The following is a 21,490-nucleotide window of genomic DNA, read 5'->3' on the forward strand; positions in this document are numbered from 1 at the left end:
TAGACTTTTTGCTCAATCCATGGAATTTACCCCTTAATTGAATAGTGCATTCTCTGACCTGCTCTTAGACCTTGGATATCCATAAAATAATTTATATAAAATGGAAAATGAAATAAAAATAAAAAAATATGTATAACAAAATGGAAAAACTTATAATGAAAATAGAAACAAATGGAAAACTATCTCTGTGCTCGATTCCTTTAGGAATCCACATTCATCCAAACCAGCGGAGCTCCTTTCACTTCTGTCTCTACTCGGTTTAATCCTTGCCTGTGAACTTGCCAGTGAGAGCTACTTACAGATAGCAGTTTTGGGGACTGGTTATCAGGGACCAAATCAAGCTCACTAAGTCAGTTTGTAAAGGCCAGTGTAGAGCAGGAAAATGAAAATTACTTTCAGATATTACTAATCTGCTCCAGGTTTGGGTTAGGAGTCTAGCAATAAAAAAGGTTCTGTATCTTATTACTCATCACTTGAGTTGCTTGTTTCCCTTGTTCTTTAATTAACTCCTGTTATTTTAAAAAGTGCTTTGGTAATGTTTTCACTTAAGTATAGGAAATGATGGTCTTCGTTCCAACCTATAACTTTTTTTTTTAATTGTTGTTCTTTTTCTCCTCAGGGATGCAGATCTGTTTTTGTTAGACACAAGAAAGGCCCAGGCTTTAGATGTGGGTTGGCTTGTCTTTGATATCACTGTGACCAGCAATCATTGGGTGATTAATCCACAGAACAATTTGGGCTTACAACTCTGTGCAGAAACAGGAGATGGTAAGCACTGAATTTCATGTATTTTTTTTTGTGTTGCTTGTTTTGACACATTATAGCTTTTTGTTCAATTTAACCAATATGTTCTTTATACTTATGATGTGCAAGGTAGTGTATTCCATAGGATAGTGCAGTATAGTAATTAGTTAATCCATTTATGAGTACATTTACTCAACATGCATTTATTGTCAAGCTCTGTGGTGGGGGTGGAGAGGTAAAGAAGTAGGTACTGTTCCTGCTCTCAAGGAGTTTTTAATCTTGTGTTGAAAATGTGTACACAAGCAGAAATAATGTAATATAATAAGACCAAAAGAAACTGTATACAAGGTGCTATGGATCTATGTCTTGATATGGTGGTGGATACAAAGCTATATAATTTGTAAACATGAATAGAACTATACATTAAGTCAGACCGAGTATTACCATTTGTAAATTGTACTTCAAAACCTGACTAAAAATAACAAAAAATATATATTTGAAAAGGTGCCAAGTAAGCAAACAAAAGAACTGTGCTAAGCCGGCCCCAGGTTCCCATACTCAGCCCCACATTGGGCTTCATATGTGCCGAGCCGGCAAGGCCATGAGTGAACCTGAGAGGGGGCGGCAGAGGATTTAGAAAAGACAGACAAGAGAATAAAGCTGGGTCTAGGTGGGACGCTGCTTTCTGATGGAGAGACAGTGCCATGGCCAGCAAGCTGAGTCTTTATTTTATAGCCAGATTACATGAGGCAAAGTAAGGGCATGGTCAAGATGTTCTCACAGGTTTTGAATCTACTCAATTACATGCACCTGAACTCTATCAAGCCCACATCACTCAGCCACGTGGGACCACAGGTTCAGACCATAAGGTCAAGCTTACAACTACAGCCCTTGTCTATAATTGTGCTGGGACTTACACGTGGCTTTGCCATGAGAGGATAGTGTCCTCTCATTAGTCCCAGGCTTGAACCTGTCCAAATGCTGTAGCTGCTCTCCACAAGAAGTATTACTAACTAGAGGCCCGGGGCATGAAATTCGTGCACGGGGGTTGGGGGGGGGTGGGGGGTGTCCCTCAGCCCAGCCTGCACCCTCTCCAATCTGGGACCCCTCAAGGGATGTCCTACTGCCCCTTTAGGCCCAATCCTAAATGGGCAATTGGACATCCCGCTCACAATCCAGGACTGCTGGCTTCCAACTGCTCGCCTGCCTGCCTTCCTGATTGCCCCTAACTGCTTCTGCCTGCCAGCCTGATCACCCCTAACCACTCCCCTGCCAGCCTGATTGCCCCTAACTGCCCTCCCCTGCAGGCCTGGGTCCCCCCCAACTGCCCTTCCCTGCAGGCCCGGTTGCCTCCAACTTCCCTCCTCAGCCGGCCTGGTCACCCCTAAATGCTCTCCCCTGCAGGCTTGATTGCCCCCAACTGCCCTCCCTTGCAGGCCTGGTCCCTCCCAACTGCCCTCCCCTGCTGGCCATCTTGTGTCCACATGGGGGCAGGCATCTTATGTGTTGGAGTGATGGTCAATTTGCATATTACTCTTTTATTAGGTAGGATAAAGGCCTGTGCATGGGTGGGGGCCAGCTGGTTTGCCCTGAAGGGTGACCTAGATCAGGGTGGGGGTTCCCTTGGGGTGTGGGGTGGCCTGGGCAAGGGGCCTGTGGTAGTTTGCAGGCTGGCCACGTCCCCAGCAACCCAAGTGGAGACCCTGGTATCTGGGATTAATTTATCTTCTATAATTGAAACTTTGTAGCCTTGAGCGGAAGGCCAGGGCTGGCCAGGGTGGGCAGAAAGCTTGGCTTCCTCCATCGCTGGGGAAACCCAAGCCTCCTGCTTGCTCTGTGGCCACAGCCATTTTTTTTTTTTTGGATTTATTTATCTTCTATAATTGAAACTTTGTAGCCTTGTGTGGAGGCCAAGGCAAGCCAGGAAGCTTGGCTTCCTCCATCGCCGGGGCCAATCCAAGCCTCCTGCTCGCTCCGTGCCACAGCCATTTTTGTTGGGATTTATTTATCTTCTATAATTGAAACTTTGTAGCCTTGAGTGGAGTCCAGGGCCGGCCAGGGTGTGCAGTAAGCTTGGCTTCCTCAATTGCTGGGTAAACCCAAGCCTCCTGCTTGCTCCATGGCTGCAGCCATCTTGGGTTAATTTGCATACTTGCTCCTGATTGGCTGGTGGGCATGACTTGTGGGTGCATATTACTCTTTTATTAGATAGGATTATGCAAAGGGGAAGAGAGACTGGGGATGGAACAAAAGAGTCACACACAAAAAACAGAAAATAATATTGAGTTAGGTCTTAACGTATTATAATATTTAGTCAAAGACAATAGCTCCAGAATCACTAATGGGAGGGGCTGGTAGGAAATCTTCATTTTTAAAACACCCCAGAAGTTATTCTTATGCTCACAAGCTTTCATTGAGCAACTTTGTGCTAGTTGCTTGACTAGATGATAGAGATGAAATGTTGAGATAATGCAGAGATGGCTTCATGAGGCTTGGTGAGGCATGAGGTAGTAACTACATAAGAGTTTTGATGAATGTATGTCACTACACACTAAGAAGAGTCTGATGGACTTGAGTATTGAACAGCAAGAGAAATCAAGCTACAACCTTAAAGATTAGGAAGATGTGATTAGGAAAAGAAGTTGTGAAAGGGTAGTCATTTCAGACGAATAGAAAAGAATTTACAGACTGTGGTGAGAGGGGGCTGGGCACATTTGATCCAAAGGTCAGGGGAGCCAAGTCTAATTTAGTCACAGCGTTGTTGGCCTCTGATCACTCAAAGGGTCGGAAAAAAATTTTATATTCAAATCTGAACTTATTTAAAATTGTATTTGTCATGGTAGCAGGGAAAAAACATAATTTATGTAATGATATTTTAGCTTGATTAGTCATTTTTAAATATTTAGAAGTCTACCATGTGGGCCTACATTGTGTTCTTGCCCCACACCCTGAAAATATTAGGGTCAGCCCTCGGGAGGGTAGTTTTCAAAGGGATGATAATTAGAGAACATGCCTTATTAAGTTTTACTGCTTTTAGTTTTTCGCAGGATCAGGCAATAGAAACATGACTTGTAAAATCTCTCACTCATTTCTCCTTGCTTTGTTTACTGAACTACAGTTAAGCATAAGATGTGTCTCTCTTGGGTCTCTTGCAAGGGAGTCTATTACTGTAAGCCACAGGACTTTACATGGCATTGTTTTACCTATAGGTAAATTCACAGTCCAAGGAGAATAGTATAACCAATGTTGTCATTCCAAGGTTTTGTGTATGGAATGAGGTGGACTGCCATAAATTAAGTATAGTCTGGAGTTAGTATAGTGAAGGTTTCATGTGCCTCAGATCTTGATTGAGAAAGAGAATATTTTTGCTGCAAGTGTTATAGACAAGTTTCAGACCCCCCTACCCATACGTTCCATAGATTTTAATTATAATGCTGATTTTTATAAACAATTTAAATATTTTGAATTATAGGTTATTTTTCAATTATGGCTTTGGGATTAGTGTTACGGATTCTCAGTATTCAAGCATTATAAATGTGGACTGAGAAAAGCACATATTTATATAATCTTCCAAAAATTCTTACAGTGTTAAACTTCTGTACCTTTATGGTCAAAAATGTGACTTGGAAATGGGCAGTGTGGGAGTGAGCCAGTCGTTTCTTCCCTGGTATTGGCCCAAACAAAAAAATTAAATTAGTGATGTGTGCTTCTCCCAGTCTTTTCCTTGGGGTTATGCTTGAAATGTCTAACTAAACAACTCAAGAGATCTGTGAAATATAAATATGATCAGCCTGTTTCCTTTCAACCCCCTCCCCCACCCCCTTGAAAATTCTGAAATTTCTCTTTTGTATTTTCACTCCTGTTATATTGGTTCTCTTTCCTTTACTATCCATATAATTTAGTTTCTATATGCTTTCAATGTATCTTTTTCTCTGCCAGAACTACATTGCATTTTGAGTTTCCCCTCTTCCCTTAATTTATTTTTCTTATATTTTAAGGGTAAATTTACTTTAAATTACTGTTGTATTGTTTATGTTTTTTTTTAAGCACTTCACTTTTTTCAAAGGTTTCCAAATTCTTTATTTAAAATTAAGGTTTGATATATACAGCATTTTGTTGGTATTCTTTGTCTCTCTAATATTGTCTAATGTGAAAATATTAAAATGGCTAAATGTGCTAGGCAGTCTGTCTTTTCTCATTTAAGCAATCCTTAAAACAGATTTTAACCAGAGATAGAGCATATATAGCCCTAGGAATGCAAGTGACCCTCCCAGTACCTTAATTTTATTAACTGCAACCTCATGGAGAATATACAACTGACATTTCTCTATAAATATGGATTACCAGATGCTCCCACTTATTACTGCTCCATTCATTACTACTGTTGATGTTCTCAACATGATATTAGGATATTGCTTCGAAAAGAGCAGACAGACCATCTTTTATTTGCAATAATGGATTCTAAATATGTTTATTTCTTAGCCAACATAACTAGAAGTTATAAAAGAATGATACTCAGAAAGGTATGCTTTCAAATTCACTCATTGACTATTATTCATTTATTTATTTGTTCAACATAAAATTATTGTGTTTATACATGTAAGATAAAATGCTAAAGGACAATATAACTTGGGAGACAGACATTTGTAGTTAATCTTAGAAAGAATAAGATACCATAAATGCTAAAAATAGTAATATAATCAAGACGCTATAAGAAACAGAAAAGAGATGGTTGAGTCCAAATGGGACACAGACAAAAGGACCATGGTTCAGATGACTTTTAAACTAGGTCAGCTGGGTAAGATTGCAAGGAATGGAGCTGAGGTGAAAAGGAGTTGTGGATGTATATGGAGTAGTGGTGAGACCCGGAGGAGAGAATTCATTCCTGAATTAAGAAACAATGTGAGTAAATACATGGACTGGGAAAATGGCATGGTATGGTCTGGGAAAAGTCAATAGTCCAGAGTTGGCTAGAACAACTTTCATGTGTAAATATGATTGCAGATGCTATTAGGAAAGTGATTTGGAGACAAATCATGGAAGGAACATGAAATGTAACATGTATAATATATTTTGTAGCTAGCTCACACTTCATAAAAGAACTAGACTTGCTGCTTTAATCAATCACAGCAACACCATCGTGATTACATGTTGGAATGAATATCAGTTTCATGAGGTCATGGGATGTGTATTTCTTGTTCACAATCACACCCTTGGTGCTTGGTACAATGCAGGTTGTAGGTATTAAAAACATGCCTTGAATGATCATTGAATGAATTTGTGATTTAAAAGGCTCTTTTAGACACCTGACACTGAACATGTTACTCTTAAAAGGACATCCGAAACTGTAAATTTTGGGTGATTATTAACCAAACCAGTTTGGTATAACACAGGAGAAGAATTTTGTACCACAAACCACAGTGCAGTAGTTAAAATAGTTTCAGTCATAAGGTGAGGAGAAAGTCAGTGATGAATATTATTAAATTTTGTTTATCCTGCTCCTCCAAAGAAAAAATTGCAGAGGCCTAAATATATTTTGGAAATCAAAAGGCTGTTGAAATTAAAAGTAGCATTGTGATTTCTCAGAGGACCTGTGGAAAATGCGTCAATCTGTGAAATATTCTTTTTAGAAATCTGACAACTGAACTGCCATGGATTTGGCATGAGAGTTTAAAAATATTCTATTGATGTTTTGTTTTGTTTTTCATGCAGAATAGATGATTCTCTGAGTTTCATAGGCTTGTTTCAGCAAAATAAAGCAAACAAAGGTGCAAGTAAACAAGTAAACAAAATGCTGCTTTTTAATGAACAAATATAGAGCTTCCAGATAAGTAGTTGTATGCAATTGTGCAAAATCAGTTTCCAAGTGCTCAAGAACTCTCTCATAGTGATTAATAAACCTCCATGATAGAATATGTATGCTCTTTTACTAACAAATAAGTAGGCTTAGGTCTGTCTTATCATTTATTGTTAGATTTTCAATTCCCTAAAGTATATGACTTATTAGGACTTTGTTAAAATGGTTATTAAATCTATAATTATTATAATTTATACATATATGCATAGAGGGCTTATTAAACACCAGTATAATCTAGCGTTCAAGTGGGGTTTATACCCTAAACACTATAATTTTCCATTGTTTGATGTTTTGTATAGTGTAAACCTTCTAAGTAAATTAATTATTTTTCATAGAATAATTTGAGTTCATAGAATAATTTAGAGATGGAAAAACATATAGTATTTTTTGAGATCATTAGCATGTCTTTTTAAAACCCTATGCTTTGAGACATTTTAGGTTTGGCAATATTCAGAATGAATTTTGCCAATGACTATTTTTCTCTCTATTCAAACCCATTTATACGTCAAGGAAAATTCAATCCGTATGTTTCTGATTAATTTGTATTCAAGTCATCGAAATATTGTTTTGTAAAGGTATTGTTTAATGTCCAAGAAACATTATAAAGTTCTTTTTTAAAATAAGACTCTAAAATCCATTTTTCTTCAAACAAAGTTGTGGCATACTTTCCAAACCTATCAAGGTAAAAATGAAGATTTAAAGTTAGAAATATCAAAGTTTTACTAAATTTTGTAGCCAAATCAAGAAAAAAAATATATCAAAGACATAACTGTCCAATATAAATTCCATTATATTTGATCAATTATATTACACTAGTAGCCCGTTTGCACGAAGATTCGTGCAATAGACCTTCATTCACCTGGCTGCCTGCACCAGTTTTCTGCCAGCACCGGGGACCCAGGCCTTGGCTGTGGCCACTGCCTTCTGCCTTCTTTCAGGGTCGGGGCTTGGCCCTGGGCGATGGCCTTGGGCTCGGCAGCACCCAGCGTCCCTGCTAGGGATCGCAGGAGCCGACCCCCAGTGGTTTTCTTCGATCCGTGCAGGCTCCCCGCTGGTGCCCAAGGCTGGGAAAGCCTCCGCCTGAGGCTTTCCCGGCCTTGGGCTCTGCCACACCCCAACGTCCCTGCAACGGTTTCCTGGTGGGCGTGGTTGGTGGGCGTGGCTTGGGCGTAGCGAAGGTGCGGTCAATTTGCATATTTGTCTATTATAAGGTTAGATTGTTACAGGTAACTTAGAATTTTTGGTACCTAATTTAAATAAGAAGTATAGTAAATAGAATAGATAGCGCCAGTCTGGAAATATAATTCTAAGAAGAAATCATTAAGAAAGCTAGATTCAAATATTGACTCATTCAAAATACTTCCTATTTAGCTACAGCACCAATAAAATGAGTGCTACAGTAATTATCTTATAAGGACAGTGTGAGGCTGTATTAGATGATAGGGTCTGGAATATAATAAGACAGGAATGCAGGTCTTCATGCTCACTTATTTAGAGAGTAGTTCACAGAGGCTTTTTTATTTATTCTTGGTGGCACTTCTTTAATTTAGGATCAATTATATTACTGTGGAGTGGAGGTTCTACAGATGTTTTAAGGAAGTTTTAGATAAATTCACAAATGATAGTCCACCAAAGAAAAGTAAGATTATTAACATAGTAGAGGCCTGGTGCACGAAATTCGTGCACGGGAGAGGGTGTCCCTCAGCCCAGCCTGCACCCTCTCCAATCTGGGACCCCTCAAGGGATGTCCGACTGCCTATTTAGGCCCGATCCCAGTCCCTCTCCTAACTGCTCGCCTGCCTGCCTTCCTGATTGCCTCTAACCACTTCTGCCTGCCAGCCTGATCATCCCCTAACCACTCCCCCGCCAGCCTGATTAATGCCTTACTGCTCCCCTGCCAGCCTGTTTGCCCCTAACTGCCCTCCCCTGCCAGCTGAATTGCCCCTAACTGCCCTCCCCTGCTGGCCTGGTTACCCCTAACTGCCCTCCCCTGCCAGCCTGGTCACCCCCAACTGCCCTCCCCTGCCAGCCTGGTCACCCACAACTACCCTCCCTTGTAGGCCTGGTGCCCCTGCAACTGCCCTCCCCTCGAGGCCATCTTGTGGTGGCCATCTTGTGTCCACATAGGGGCAACCATCTTTGACCACATGGGGGCAGCCATCTTGTGTGTTGGAGTGACAGTCAATTTGCATATTACTCTTTTATTATATAGGATAGAGGCCTGGTGCACGGGTGGGGGCCGGCTGGTTTGCCCTGAAGGGTGTCCCGGATCAGGGTGGGGGTTCCCTTGGGGTGTGGGGTGGCCTGGGCGAGGGGCCTGTGGTGGTTTGCAGGCTGGCCACGCCCCCCGGTGACCCAAGCATAGGCCAGGGCTGGCTGGAAGCAGGTATTTGGGATTTATTTATCTTCTATAATTGAAACTTTGTAGCCTTGAGTGGAGGCTAGGGTGGGCGGGAAGCTTGGCTTCCTCCATCGCCGGGGGCAACCCAAGCCTCTGGCTGGCTCCAGCTCCATAGCGGCTGCCATCTTTGTTGGGATGTATTTATCTTCTATAATTGAAACTTTGTAGCCTTGAGCAGAGGCCAGGGCTGGCCAGGGCAGGCGGGAATCTTGGCTTACTCCATCGCCGGGGGCAACCCAAGCCTCCTGCTTGCTCCAGCTCCATGGGGTCTGCCATCTTAGTTGGGTTAGTTTGCATACTTTCTCTGATTGGCTGGTGGGTGTAGTAGAGTGATGGTCAATTTGCATGTTTCTCTTTTATTAGTGTAGATGTTCTTAAACTTTGAGTTGGCAGCAGAGTTTATAGACAGTGCTGTTATTAGGCTCATGTCTAATAACTTTGGTTAATAAAATGATTATGGATAGGAAACTTTTAAATATATTCTGATCTAGGGTATGAAGGAAATAGAAATGAACATCCAGAGATATGTGTCATGATAAATTGCTTGCTTATATTAGTTAGGTATTCATAGACACCAGCAAATATCACATTGCTAGTACTTAATAAGGTACTTTTCTTGAGTCCCAACCATTTTACCCTTAGAAAAAATAATTTTGTGGATAACTAATTGCATCAATAATATAAGGGAAACAAGTTTTTTGTCATTAGATATTATTATATACAGGGATAAATAATTAAATTCTTCCCTATATTAATTATCATTAGAAAAAATTTTACAACACAAAGATGTCTCAATGTGAATTATTAGTATTTGACTTGTAAACCTATTAGCAAGCCTTACACATCCACATGACTTCTTACAAAGATTGTAGACTTACACTCAGTATTTTATTGCTCATAGAACACGTAGCTAGAGAAATATTAACAGTGTTTGCTAAAGAGTGGGGGACCCAATAGTTCATAATATAGCATGTTGTACTGATATTTGTAGAAATTTGCATAAAATTCCCACTGTATAAATATTTCCCATAAAACGGTCAGGTAACTGAAGATACCTTATGAAATGCATGGAAGAACATCAAAGAAGACCTCCTTGAAAGCCAAGGAAAGAATCCATTGTAATGGTTGTCTTCTTCTTAGACTGTAACCCATGTTGATCATGAGCTATATTTCTCAGACATTGTAAAGGAGTAAAGGTACAGCTTTTTTTCTGCTTGTTGGTACACAAGAGTTTTCTCTATTCTATTTTTTAGGAATTATATTATATTCAGAGTTGTCCTAAAAGCTCCAATGATTTAATCTCCTTTCCCCCCAAAAAATATTGTGCAAACTTAAAAAAAAAGTCTTCACTTTAGTTATCAACACAATGAAATTAAAAGTGACTATTTTAAAACTTTTATTACCCAGGGTTTTTTCACATTCTCTACTCTTTAGACTTGTGGGATTTTTTGTTGTTGCTATACATTCCTGGAAATTGACAACCGCTACATCTACATTAATAATAACGAGTGGGATTAGTTATTTTTCTACAATCTTGATGAGTTTTTTTATTCCTGTTGTTCTTTATTATACTGATAAAATTTTTCTTCACAATTACAGTATCCTGTAATATCTCCTAAATGTGCTATTTTTAAATGAAAGTATTTGATTAAATAAGTTTGTTGTGTTATCCTTAGGATCTCTAAGACAGTCTTTTTTTTTTTTTTTCTTTTTTTACTTACCTCAAAGGAAAATTTCTAAATTAAGCCCCTCTGTTGTCAGATGACTATTTATCTGTGTCCAGGGTCAGATGATCTATGTGGCTAGTTAATCTATCAGCTGACATAGTGCTAATAAGTAGCAAAAGAAACTCAGAGATCAAGGGTGATATATTTTTTTTTTTGTCCTGCTGTTTTGAGTATAGTTTCTCATGATTATTTATCTAAGTTCAGAAAGTTGAATTATGTCTACTTATCAAAGAATTTTTTAAACATTTTGAGATATGATAATATTTTCTTCCCTTATCTGAACTTCGTCTTATAAAGCAATTGTCATTTTTGTTCATAAAAGCATATGGCTCCCTTCTGCTGAATTTATGGTGATGACAATTGGTTTCAAGTAAATAAATGAGAGAGTCTACATCAGTGAAACTGCAAGAATCACATAACTTTCTAAATTTTCTGGAAGTAAAAAGGAACATATACTCCTATGATTTTTCTAGATAAATATTAGTATAAAAGAAGTAGTTCTTTATGTAGTGTTTAATGTTAAAGATAATTAGAGCATACTTGCTTGACTTTTGGATGAATATTTAAGAATAAATTAGAAGGATAGATGAGGAATATTTATCTTCAAATATTTAACTAAGTAAAATAAATAAATAAAATTGGATTTTTTCACATAGTGCAGAAATTAAATCAATGTACCAAAAAAAAGGCAGATTTAAGGCACAAGAAAAAAATGCTTAAGAAATGGAAATTAATGGCTATGGAATTGAATTCATCATTTATTTGATCTTTTGTCTAGGGTTTATTATATTGCATGAGATAATTTGTTAGGTAATTGTAATTTTAGAAGCATATATGATACTTTAAGCATTATACGTATACTAGAGTCCTGGTGCACAACATTCGTGCACAGGGGGGTGTGTGTCCCTCTGCGCAGCCTGCACCCTCTCCAATCTGGGACATCCCTCTCACAATCCAGGACTTCTGGCTCCCAACCGCTCACCTGCCTACCTGCCTGATTGTCCCTAACTGCTTCTGCCTGCCAGCCTGATCACCCCCTAACCACTCCCCTGCCAGCCTGATCAACGCCTAACTGCTCCACTGCTGGCCTGATTGCCCCTAACTGCCCTCCCCTGCAGGCTGGTCCCCACCAACTGCCCTCACCTGCTGGCCTGATTGCCCCTAACTGCCCACCCCTGCCAGCCTGGTTCCCCCTAACTCCACTCCTCTACAGGCCTTGTTCCCCCTAACTGCCCTCCCCTGCAGGCCTGGGTCCTCCCCAGCTGTCCTTCCCTGCAAGCCTGATTGTCCCCAACTGCCCTCCCCTGCAGGCCTGGTCCCCCCCAACTGCCCTCCCTGCTGAACTGGTCACCCCTAACTGCCCACCCCTGCCAGCCTGGTTGTCCCTAACTGCTCTCCCCTGCAGGCCTGGTTCCTCCTAACTCCCCTCCCCTGCAGGCCTGGTTCCCCCTAACTGCCCTCCCCTACAGGCCTGAGTCCTCCCCAACTATACTTCCCTGCAAGCCTGATTGCCCCCAACTGCCCTCCCCTGCAGGCCTGGTCCCCTCCAACTGCACTCCCCTGCAGGCCTGGGTCCCCCCGCCCCCAACTGCCTTTCCCTGCTGACCTGATCGCCCACAACTGCCCTCCCCTGCCGGCCATCTTGTGGTGGCCATCTTGTGTCCACATGGGGTGGCCATCTTTGACCACATGGGGGCGGCCATCTTGTGTGTTGTAGTGATGGTCAATTTGCATATTACTATTTTATTAGATAGGGTGATATATTCAGAGAGGGCACAATAAATAGAAATTACTATGGTAAAAGAGCCTGATATTAAGTATTTACAGTCAAACTCAAACTCAAGATACATAAAATCACAAATTGAGAAATTGGTAAAGGAAATCAACAAATTCCAAGTACTTTCTTTTGGGGAATACTCAGGCCGAAACTTAGTCACAAGTTATCATGTGAGGTATCAGATATAAGTTCATAGTTGAAAATCTATCATTATTAAGGGTTTTAGAGAGCTCTTATTACAGCATTTAGTAGGATTATATTCCCTTTAAGTACCACAGAAAGTTCTTAACAAAACAAAATCTAAAATTTTCCAGAGCATATTAAAATGGCTTGTTTCATATTTCTATAAAATTTGAAAAACATTAAGACATAAATTAATTTATGACAATGTATTAGTTTCTAATATTTTTAAAGGACAAATACCATATGAAATCACTTACACATAGAATCTAATCAACAAAATTATTTAATAAAAAAAAATAGAAACAGGCCAGGCCGGCATGGTTCAATGGTTGAGGGCTGACTTATGAACCAGCTCACGGTTCTATTCCGGTCAGGGCACAGTGATTTTCTCTCAACATTGATGTTATTATCTCTTTCACTCTCTTCTGTCCTCTCTGAAATCAATAAAAATATATTTAAAAAAAATAGAAACAGAAGCATAGATACATAGAACAGACTAACATATATCAGAAGAGAGGGGCATTGGGGGCTGGGTGGAAAATAAAAAGGTGAAGGAATTAACCCAAAACATACATACATAACAATTGACATGGATAAGAGTATGGTGATTGCCAGAGAGAAAGGGTGTGGGGGAGATGGAAGTGGGCAAAGGGGGAGTAAATGGGGATGGAGAAACTTTACTTTGGGTGGTGAGTGTATGATGCTTTATGGAGTTGCACACTTGAAACCTATATGGTTTTATTAACCAATGTCATTCAAATAAATTCAATAAAACAAACAAACAAACAAACAAATAAATCTCGTGTTAAATAAATAACATAGTTTAATAGCCATCCACATAGTCATTTTATGTGGATGATTCAGAAAACTTGAGAATTCCTTTATTTTTATGGTAAAAATATTTAGATTTCTACTGAAAATAAATATTACATAGATTTCCCTTGGTGTTTAAAACAGCATTTGTTTATTTCCCAAACCCATGTACGCTGTGACCTACGGGTCTTCTAACTCATGTAATGTCTTAAAGCACATCAAAGAACATAAATCTTCCTGTCTGCTTTAGATTTTTGCTATTTCCCACTGAATAAAAATGAGCAAGATCATCAATATGCCTTTCATGGCTAGGGTAACCAAAGATAAATATTGGAGCACTATTAAATTTCTACTTTGTTCAACCCACGATCTTATTAATTATCTTATTAATCATATAATATTTTCATAAACTATATTTTCAAACTCGCTCTATCAAAAGTATTTTCTAATTGAAAATCTACTGTTTTTGTAGTACTTTTTATCAACATCAATTATTCTTCCATGCTAATATTTCACATTTTTTCTTTTTTCATGATTAATTCCAGGTTTTACTTTGTAGGTATATCTTTAGTTCATTTGAAGTAAATAGTCAAACTATGTGTTTGCTGTGATGTTCAATCAAAATAATTTTAATAACTAAAGAAAATTAACATTTTTCTGAGCGCTTACTAAATACTAGGCATTTTGCTAAGCTCTTTAAATGGAATGTCTACTTGATCTTTATGATTATCCCATTTTGTGCATGAATAAATAGCCTTAGATAGTTTAAGAATCTCGTCCATGAGTCTAAACATGCGTTGTTTTCAGAGCCAGATCTTACATACTATGACTCTTACAAATTATATGAAGTTTGTAAAATTATAACCTGGATAAAAAGTATTTTTATAATTTCCAAATAAAACAATGCTATTAATAATGATTGTTATGGAACAACATTGGATTTTATGTTGAATATGTTTGGAATTACCTTTTGGTTTTTATACTTTCTGTCTGGAATTTACATGTGAGCTGGCCCAAAAAAGGTAATAGCAGTTTTATCATATTTTTTGTTTTCTCAATCTAACTACATTACTGCAATAGTTCTTTTAGCCCCCTACACAATTAAAGTTAATTTGATAAATTCATAAAATGAAAAGAAGAAAAAGTAACTTTTCTTTTGCCAGGGATTGACTTCAATGTGTAATTAAATTTAGCCAAATTTAATTTCTTTATTTTTAATTTGATAACTAAATTCACCCTTTCTTTCTGCCCTGTGTCACTCACTAACATGTTTTGATAGATTCTCCTCCCCTTGCTTTCTTGCCTTCTCTGCTTTACTGTCCCTTAATCCATACTCCCCACCATGGAACCCTCCTATTTACCTATCCCCCACTCTCTTCAAGTCTGAACTGGTGCTCAAGTTTCTAATTTAAACCAGGGTGTTGCAAACTCATCCTCAGGCTAGTCAAGAATGCCAGTCAAGTTTAAAAAAAAAATTAGTTTATTATTTTGCAAAAAGCCAGTCTGAAATCAGTCCTTTCTCTCATCACATGATCCCTTATCCCAGCATCAAAGCTGATGGTGAGTTGGTATAGTTCCAACTTTGAAAAGGTCTAGGACTACCTGAATTGTGTTTTGGGGGAGTAACACATTGGGGTAATGTTTTTTCCAAAAAAAGAAAAATCTCTGGCAATGAAACACATTTTAACCTTTTGCACGCGGATGTCGAGTGTGACTCGACACGGTTAGCATCGGTAGCAGGAATCGAGAAAAAAGCAGGCGAGTGCAAAGGGTTAATATTGACAGTGTACTTAGCTTTTTTTTTCCTTACCCATATAAGCAGAGCTTCATCAGACTGCTTTTCTAAAAACCTCATATTTTGAACAAAAAGGTTTGAATTTTCTAATTTACAGATAGTTTAGTTCTGTTGATAATGAAAAACCATGATTCTGATTTCTTTTTGAATATCTATGTCTATTTTTGATATCTATATTATATTTTTCTTCAGGTAGAACTCTGAAATGGGCATCGAATAGCCTAGTTTGGTCTTGTGCAACAATTTGTAGTGAGAAAGTAACTTTCCTTTATAAACAGATGTTGATTATAGAATAGATTCAGTAATAAATTGTAAAACTTGCCTTTGCTATTTTACCATGTCTATTTTATACAAAACATTTCAGAACGAGGTTTTAAAGGCAATTTCCTTTGTTTTAATTTATAGTATGTTTATATTTGAATGAGAGCCACATGGTAAACATAATTTGCTTATCCAAATTTTAGCATCACAACTCAAAAACATACATAAAAGAGAGTTTTGAAATCAATGATTTATAAAGTAAGCAGAGACAAACAGGAGTTAGTCTTGCTTCATTATCTGGTGAAAGATGTACTTTACCATCACTTAGCTTTCCCTAATGAAAATGGATATGAACGTGTTTGGCTACATCTGTATTTCTGTTTTTGATTTTCCCTAATTCAGAACAGTAATCATGGAGCACCAGTCTTGCCCAACAAATGCCAATGTCAGGAACATAGTCCAGTTTTTGTTGTTTGCTATATTCCTTATTCTAGACTCTAACCCTGGTTTAAGTAGTGATCTGAAGGGTAAATGTTTTCATGGTTATATTGATTTAAAGCCATGAAGAATATGAAATTCTCTTTATTTTGTCATACACAAGAATTAACTCCATCTTTCCCATTGTTCTTTCCACTGTAAGTTTAACTTCTTGCTGGTACATGTTTGTTAAGGACATATTGCAAAAATAGCAGTGCTGGTTTTGCATCACGATCAGCGAGCACAATGGACAGAAGAGAGAACCTCTAGTCAGTGTAAGGTCTGAGGAGTCACTGCAGTTCTGTGCTGCTGAGAGTTAAACTTCAGCACATGTGGAGTAAGCTCACAGAGGATGAAGGAAAACCAAAACAGAAACAAAAGCATTTAACAACCAAACCAACAGTATAGAGTGCAAGCGATGATCAAAATTTGAAATTAGAGGGAAATTATTTTGATAAGGAAATGATATACCCCAGGTCCTTAAAAATGCACACCAATTTCTCTGCAGTGTGACAAGTTTCCATTTGAATGGAATAGAAACCGGGGAGACCACCTGCCCTTTCGTGGCTGGCAAGGAGTGTTCAGTGCTTATCTTCCCACTTCCTAAGGAAAATCCGATTTTGAACTTAACAAAACAAGCAGCTCCAACACTGTTCTTGACAGACAGTTTGTGGGTCACTGACGGACCTATGAGATGGATGGTTTTCCTCCACTCTTCTCAAGATGAAAACATCAGCCCTAAACAATCCCTGACAAAGGCAACATTGTATACTTAAAGGAATAGCACACTACTTTAGGGTTGACAGGGTGGAGTTAAACAAACATCTGACACTTAAGCCTTATTTTATTCATTTATGAAATGTAGTCATTGTTTTGTTATGAGGCATAAATAAGATCATGCATGTAAATAAAGCATACTTCAGTGAATGGCAGCTGCTGCTCCTCTCTTAACTTGAGAAGTATTGAATTAGCCACCACCTCAATTCTCAGTTTCTCTGATCCTATTGAAAGGCATGCTCAATTATTACTTTTGGGTACCAGCTATAGCTACATGTGCATCTAGTCACACTATTTCTCTTTGAAGTAATACAACTGATCCTATATAATAAAAGGCTAATATGCAAATTGACCGAACAGCAGAACGACTGGTCACTACGACGCACACTGACCAACACTCAATGCAGGAGCTGCCCACTGGTGGTCAGTGGGCTCCCACAGAGGGAGTGTTGCTCAGCCAGAAGCTGGGCTCAGGGCTGGCGAGTGCTGTGGCAGTGGCGGGAGCCTCTCCTGCCTCCATGGCAGCTCTAAGGACCCCTTGGGGGATGTCTGCCTGCCGGCTTACGGCTTGCTCCCCGCGAGGGCGCAGGCTGGGCTGAAGGACACCCCCCCTCAAGTGCATGAATGTCATGCACCAGGCCTCTACTACTATATAAAAGTTCTAGTTATGCTATGAGATGCTGATGACCCCAGTGTGACACTCTGGAAACACTCTGAAAATCCAACTATTATTTTGCATATTATTTCCTATCCTTACAGCTCAGAAGGATGCTTTTGTTCTGGGGACCACCATGGAATCAATGTGGCATGAGATCTCCCCTGGGGAATGGTCCTTAATTGGGGTAGGCCAATTTACATTCTTGCCACAGCCAAAGACATGAGAAACCAAAGAAAAGGTCTGCTTCTCTTCACTCAGATGAATATTTTTTGATCCAATCTTCATATGTACAAGAAATAAGTCACAAATGTCTGAACTCCATTTTTTTTTGGCAGAGTAGACACTTATCATGGCATATGCATTTGATATCTCAGTATCAGCTCTTTGCTGCATATTTGGGAAAACATCTTTTACTCTTGTCACTCTTTCTCTTAGATGTCAAAATAATGTATTTCTCTTCCGTTTTGGTAATACTGGCCTATTGCAAGGATCCTACAAGCAGCTTGTGGTCATTTCACAGGTTCATGTATCAAATTGAAGGGGAAGGTCAAACATTTAGGGAACCATGCTTTTCTGTATGATAAAAAAATATTTTGAATAATATATCATATAAGCTAGTATAAAAGAATGTTTTCTTTAGACACTCATAAATTTCCCAAACAACTGCCGTAAGTTCATTTTGAGGACCACTTCACCCACTATCGATAAAATGCCAAGTATGAAATGCAGACTATGAAACAAACTAAAATGAGTTTGAAGTTGAAAAGCTTTTCTTCATTGATATATTAAGACATAAAAATAATTTTTAAAGACCCTATAGGTTGATTTCTGCTAAAATATGCATCATTATAATTTTATTTAAATCTCTTATGATTTTAAAGAAAGAAATATCTGTATGTGTACACGTGTTTTTTTTAAGTCACATAATAACTGGAAAAAAAGACTAAAAATTAATTCACTTTTCCCATGGTTTTGTGAAAAGAATGTTCCTGCTTTCTTAAAATAAATGAGGGCTGTGAGATCAACTGCTAACCAGTCTTTTGGGGCATGTGACAGATGATGTCTGTAAAACTCATAGGGCCTCAGGGGAAAGGCGCTATATACAGAGTGGGGCAAAAGTAGGTTTACAGTTGTTCATATGGAAAACAGTACAATAAATAATAATAGAAGAATAAACTCTGTCTCGCCTACTCACAACTGTAAACCTACTTTTGCCTCACCACCCTGTATCTAGAGAAGAGCTATTGAAAAGTGCTTGTGTGAAGGTAAGTTGGAATTCTTAGTTTGACATTCATAGTCCACAACCTGAAATAGGGCCCAAGTTAGCATTTGTTGGGCTTGTCATCCCTGAGACAGTACACTTCCTCATTTCAGACTGATGTCCCTTGGAAAGAGACTGATCATTTTCTGTCATCTCAGTCCCACCCTTGGTGCAATGAAACCTCCGAGTGTCTGGACAGCTTCCACAACTCGGCACACACCTCTCGCCTTGCTTCTTGATGATTAGCCTTTCTTTTCTCAGGTCCTCCCTCCTGGAGTCCCATGAACTTCAGTCCTCAATTGTTTGTGTTTTTCCCCATCACGCCTCTAGTCAACATGCTGATATTGCTGACCAAATATCCACTTTTCTAATCCCCACCATGCTTTCAAACTGGAGGGCATTACAGTCCTTTCTGCAAAAGTTTTAGTAAGAATTTCAACTGAAAAAAAAAAATCTTCCTCCTTTGAACTTGTCTCTCCCTCTCACACCCCAATCATAGAGGAAAATGGATTCCTTCTATTGTCATATTACCAGGAATTATAACCACATTTCTTTTTTTGTGTATTTTTATTGATTTCAGAGAGGAAGAAAGAGGGAGAGAGAGATAGAAACATCAATGATGAGAGAGAATCATTGATTGGCTGCCTCCTGCATGCCCCCCACTGGGGATTGAGCTCGCAACCCGGGCATGTGCCCTTGACCAGAATCGAACCTTGGACCCTTTAGTCCACAGGCTGATGCTCTATCCACTGAGCCAAACTAGCTAGGGCATAACCACATGTCTTATCTTCAGGTAATTCTTAACTCATACTTCATGTCAGTGTGTCAGCATATTGTTCCCAATTGCCCTCTATGCATGCCTCCAATATGTCTTTTCTCCTTTAATATCAGCCACAGAATCCTATTCTTATTCTTATATTATTACATTTGTTCCTTCTTGGTTTTTGACCCTTTTCAATAGTGAGTATAGAATTGTACATATGTAATATTTAATATATAATATTTAATGTGTAATTAAGTGCTTATTTTTAATTTACTCTTTTAAATATCAGTATAAAGAAGAGAGTGGGAAGTTCTGGCAAAGGCACTGTATGAAGAGCCTAGTTTGTCAGACAGAATCCCAGAATTACTATAAAGAATCACTCAAAAACCTTACACTCTGTTATCCCAATAAATTAAAAGTTTTCCTGTATCACTGAGATCATCTAATACCCAGCCTTTCTTGGTGCTTGAGTTTATAAGGAAATGTAAAACATTTTAAAAACAAGAAAGTTCTCAGCACAAATGTAAAATTCTGCTTGTGACATATCAAATCCATGTGCTTGTATCTGGCCATAAGTCTATGCTTGTACTATAAAACTAGAAGCTATGCAAATTTTTCATCAAATTATAACAGAGTTGAAATTGAGAGCTAGATTGCAATGTGCTTACTTTAAGGTCACACTGAGTTAATGTGTATATGCAATTTAAGTAGACAAAATTGTATCTTCTCCACATTCCTTAAAATCTGATATAAAATGATTTGGTCTATATGCTGGGTAGAGAATTCTGCACATTTTAAATCATCTGCTTCTAAAGGAGTTAAATTCCAGTATAATTTAGAATTACAGAAACTATAATTTAAGAACCCCAGAATCAAATTTAATCACAGATTACAAATAAGCAAAGATCAGGAGGATATGTGAATGAGAAACAATGCATTGATTTGTTTTCTATGAAATCATTCATAAAGGACACTGCAAGAATCTTTTCTGAAATGAAGGAAAGACAATTTGTGCACAAGTTCCATCACAGGTGTTTTGGGTTAAGCAGTCAATTACTGTGAGTTTATAGGGGGGAAAAACAAACTGGAATTTATGCTAACATCTTAGAGTGATATGAACGTTTAGACTCTGATAAATGCTCAAATGAATGTTTTTCAAACTGTATATTCTGGAGGGAAACTAAATGCTCCTATTTGGAACCACTTATCCTTATAACATCAACATGTCTCTAAAGAGCTGTTTTATGTCAGAGTCTCCTTTAATAACCCTGATTTTAAAGAAATAAACATTTTGAAAGTCACATTTTCCAAAAAGAATGGCCTGAAATACAAAACCAGTGAGTTTGGGATGGATCTTTGGTTTGCCGGCTTACCTTCTCTCTGACTCTAAACGTGAAATAGTGTGTCCTCAGACAGATGTGAATACAATCCCCTGACCCCAGTGTTTACCCAAAGTCATTAGGGTCCGAGTAGTGTATCTAGAAGTCTTTAATCTCCAGCTTCAATTATGATAAAATGTAGTAGGCATGAGCCCCGGACTCACATTCATGCCTCTTGCTTGCAGTGTGAAGAGAATAATTGTTTCTTTTTAGAAGATATCATCCTAGCCCTATCTTTATTCACTGTGTGGTTAATACAACTGAGAAATTATATGACCAGATATTTGCTGCTCACATTGTTTCTCTTCCCGTCGTACTTGTACGGTCATTTTGAGGGGCAATATGGCAGCCAACATATGAATAGTTCTAAAAGTTTTTACATGCAAAGATCTAATGGGTATTCTTTTTATAAACGTAAAAGACAAATACCTCTGCCAATACCAAACCCCGGACTTCCATTTTTGTTCTCATGATCTCTTTCATTTTATAATCCAAGAATTCTATGATACTCAAACCTAGGATAATTGGGCACAAACATTGTTTCTTTGGGTGTAGCTGCCATCAGTGAAATCACTGGGATGCTGGTAAGCTCTTCCAGGGCCTTTGCTATCTCCTAT

General features: G+C 38.5%; 1 protein-coding gene across 1 annotated transcript in view; it reads left to right on the forward strand.

The window, feature by feature from the left end:
• BMP5 (bone morphogenetic protein 5) overlaps positions 1 to 21,490 on the forward strand; it is a 113,810-nt gene that overhangs the window by 71,012 nt on the left and 21,308 nt on the right. Inside the window, exon 3 of the mRNA XM_079781460.1 lies at positions 620 to 768. Within this exon, the coding sequence (XP_079637586.1) occupies positions 620 to 768 (149 nt within the window). The remainder of the gene's footprint in view (positions 1 to 619; positions 769 to 21,490) is intronic.

Source organism: Cnephaeus nilssonii (genome assembly GCF_951640355.1).
Source record: "Cnephaeus nilssonii genome assembly, chromosome: 9".
Classification (NCBI taxonomy): Eukaryota; Metazoa; Chordata; class Mammalia; order Chiroptera; family Vespertilionidae; genus Cnephaeus; species Cnephaeus nilssonii.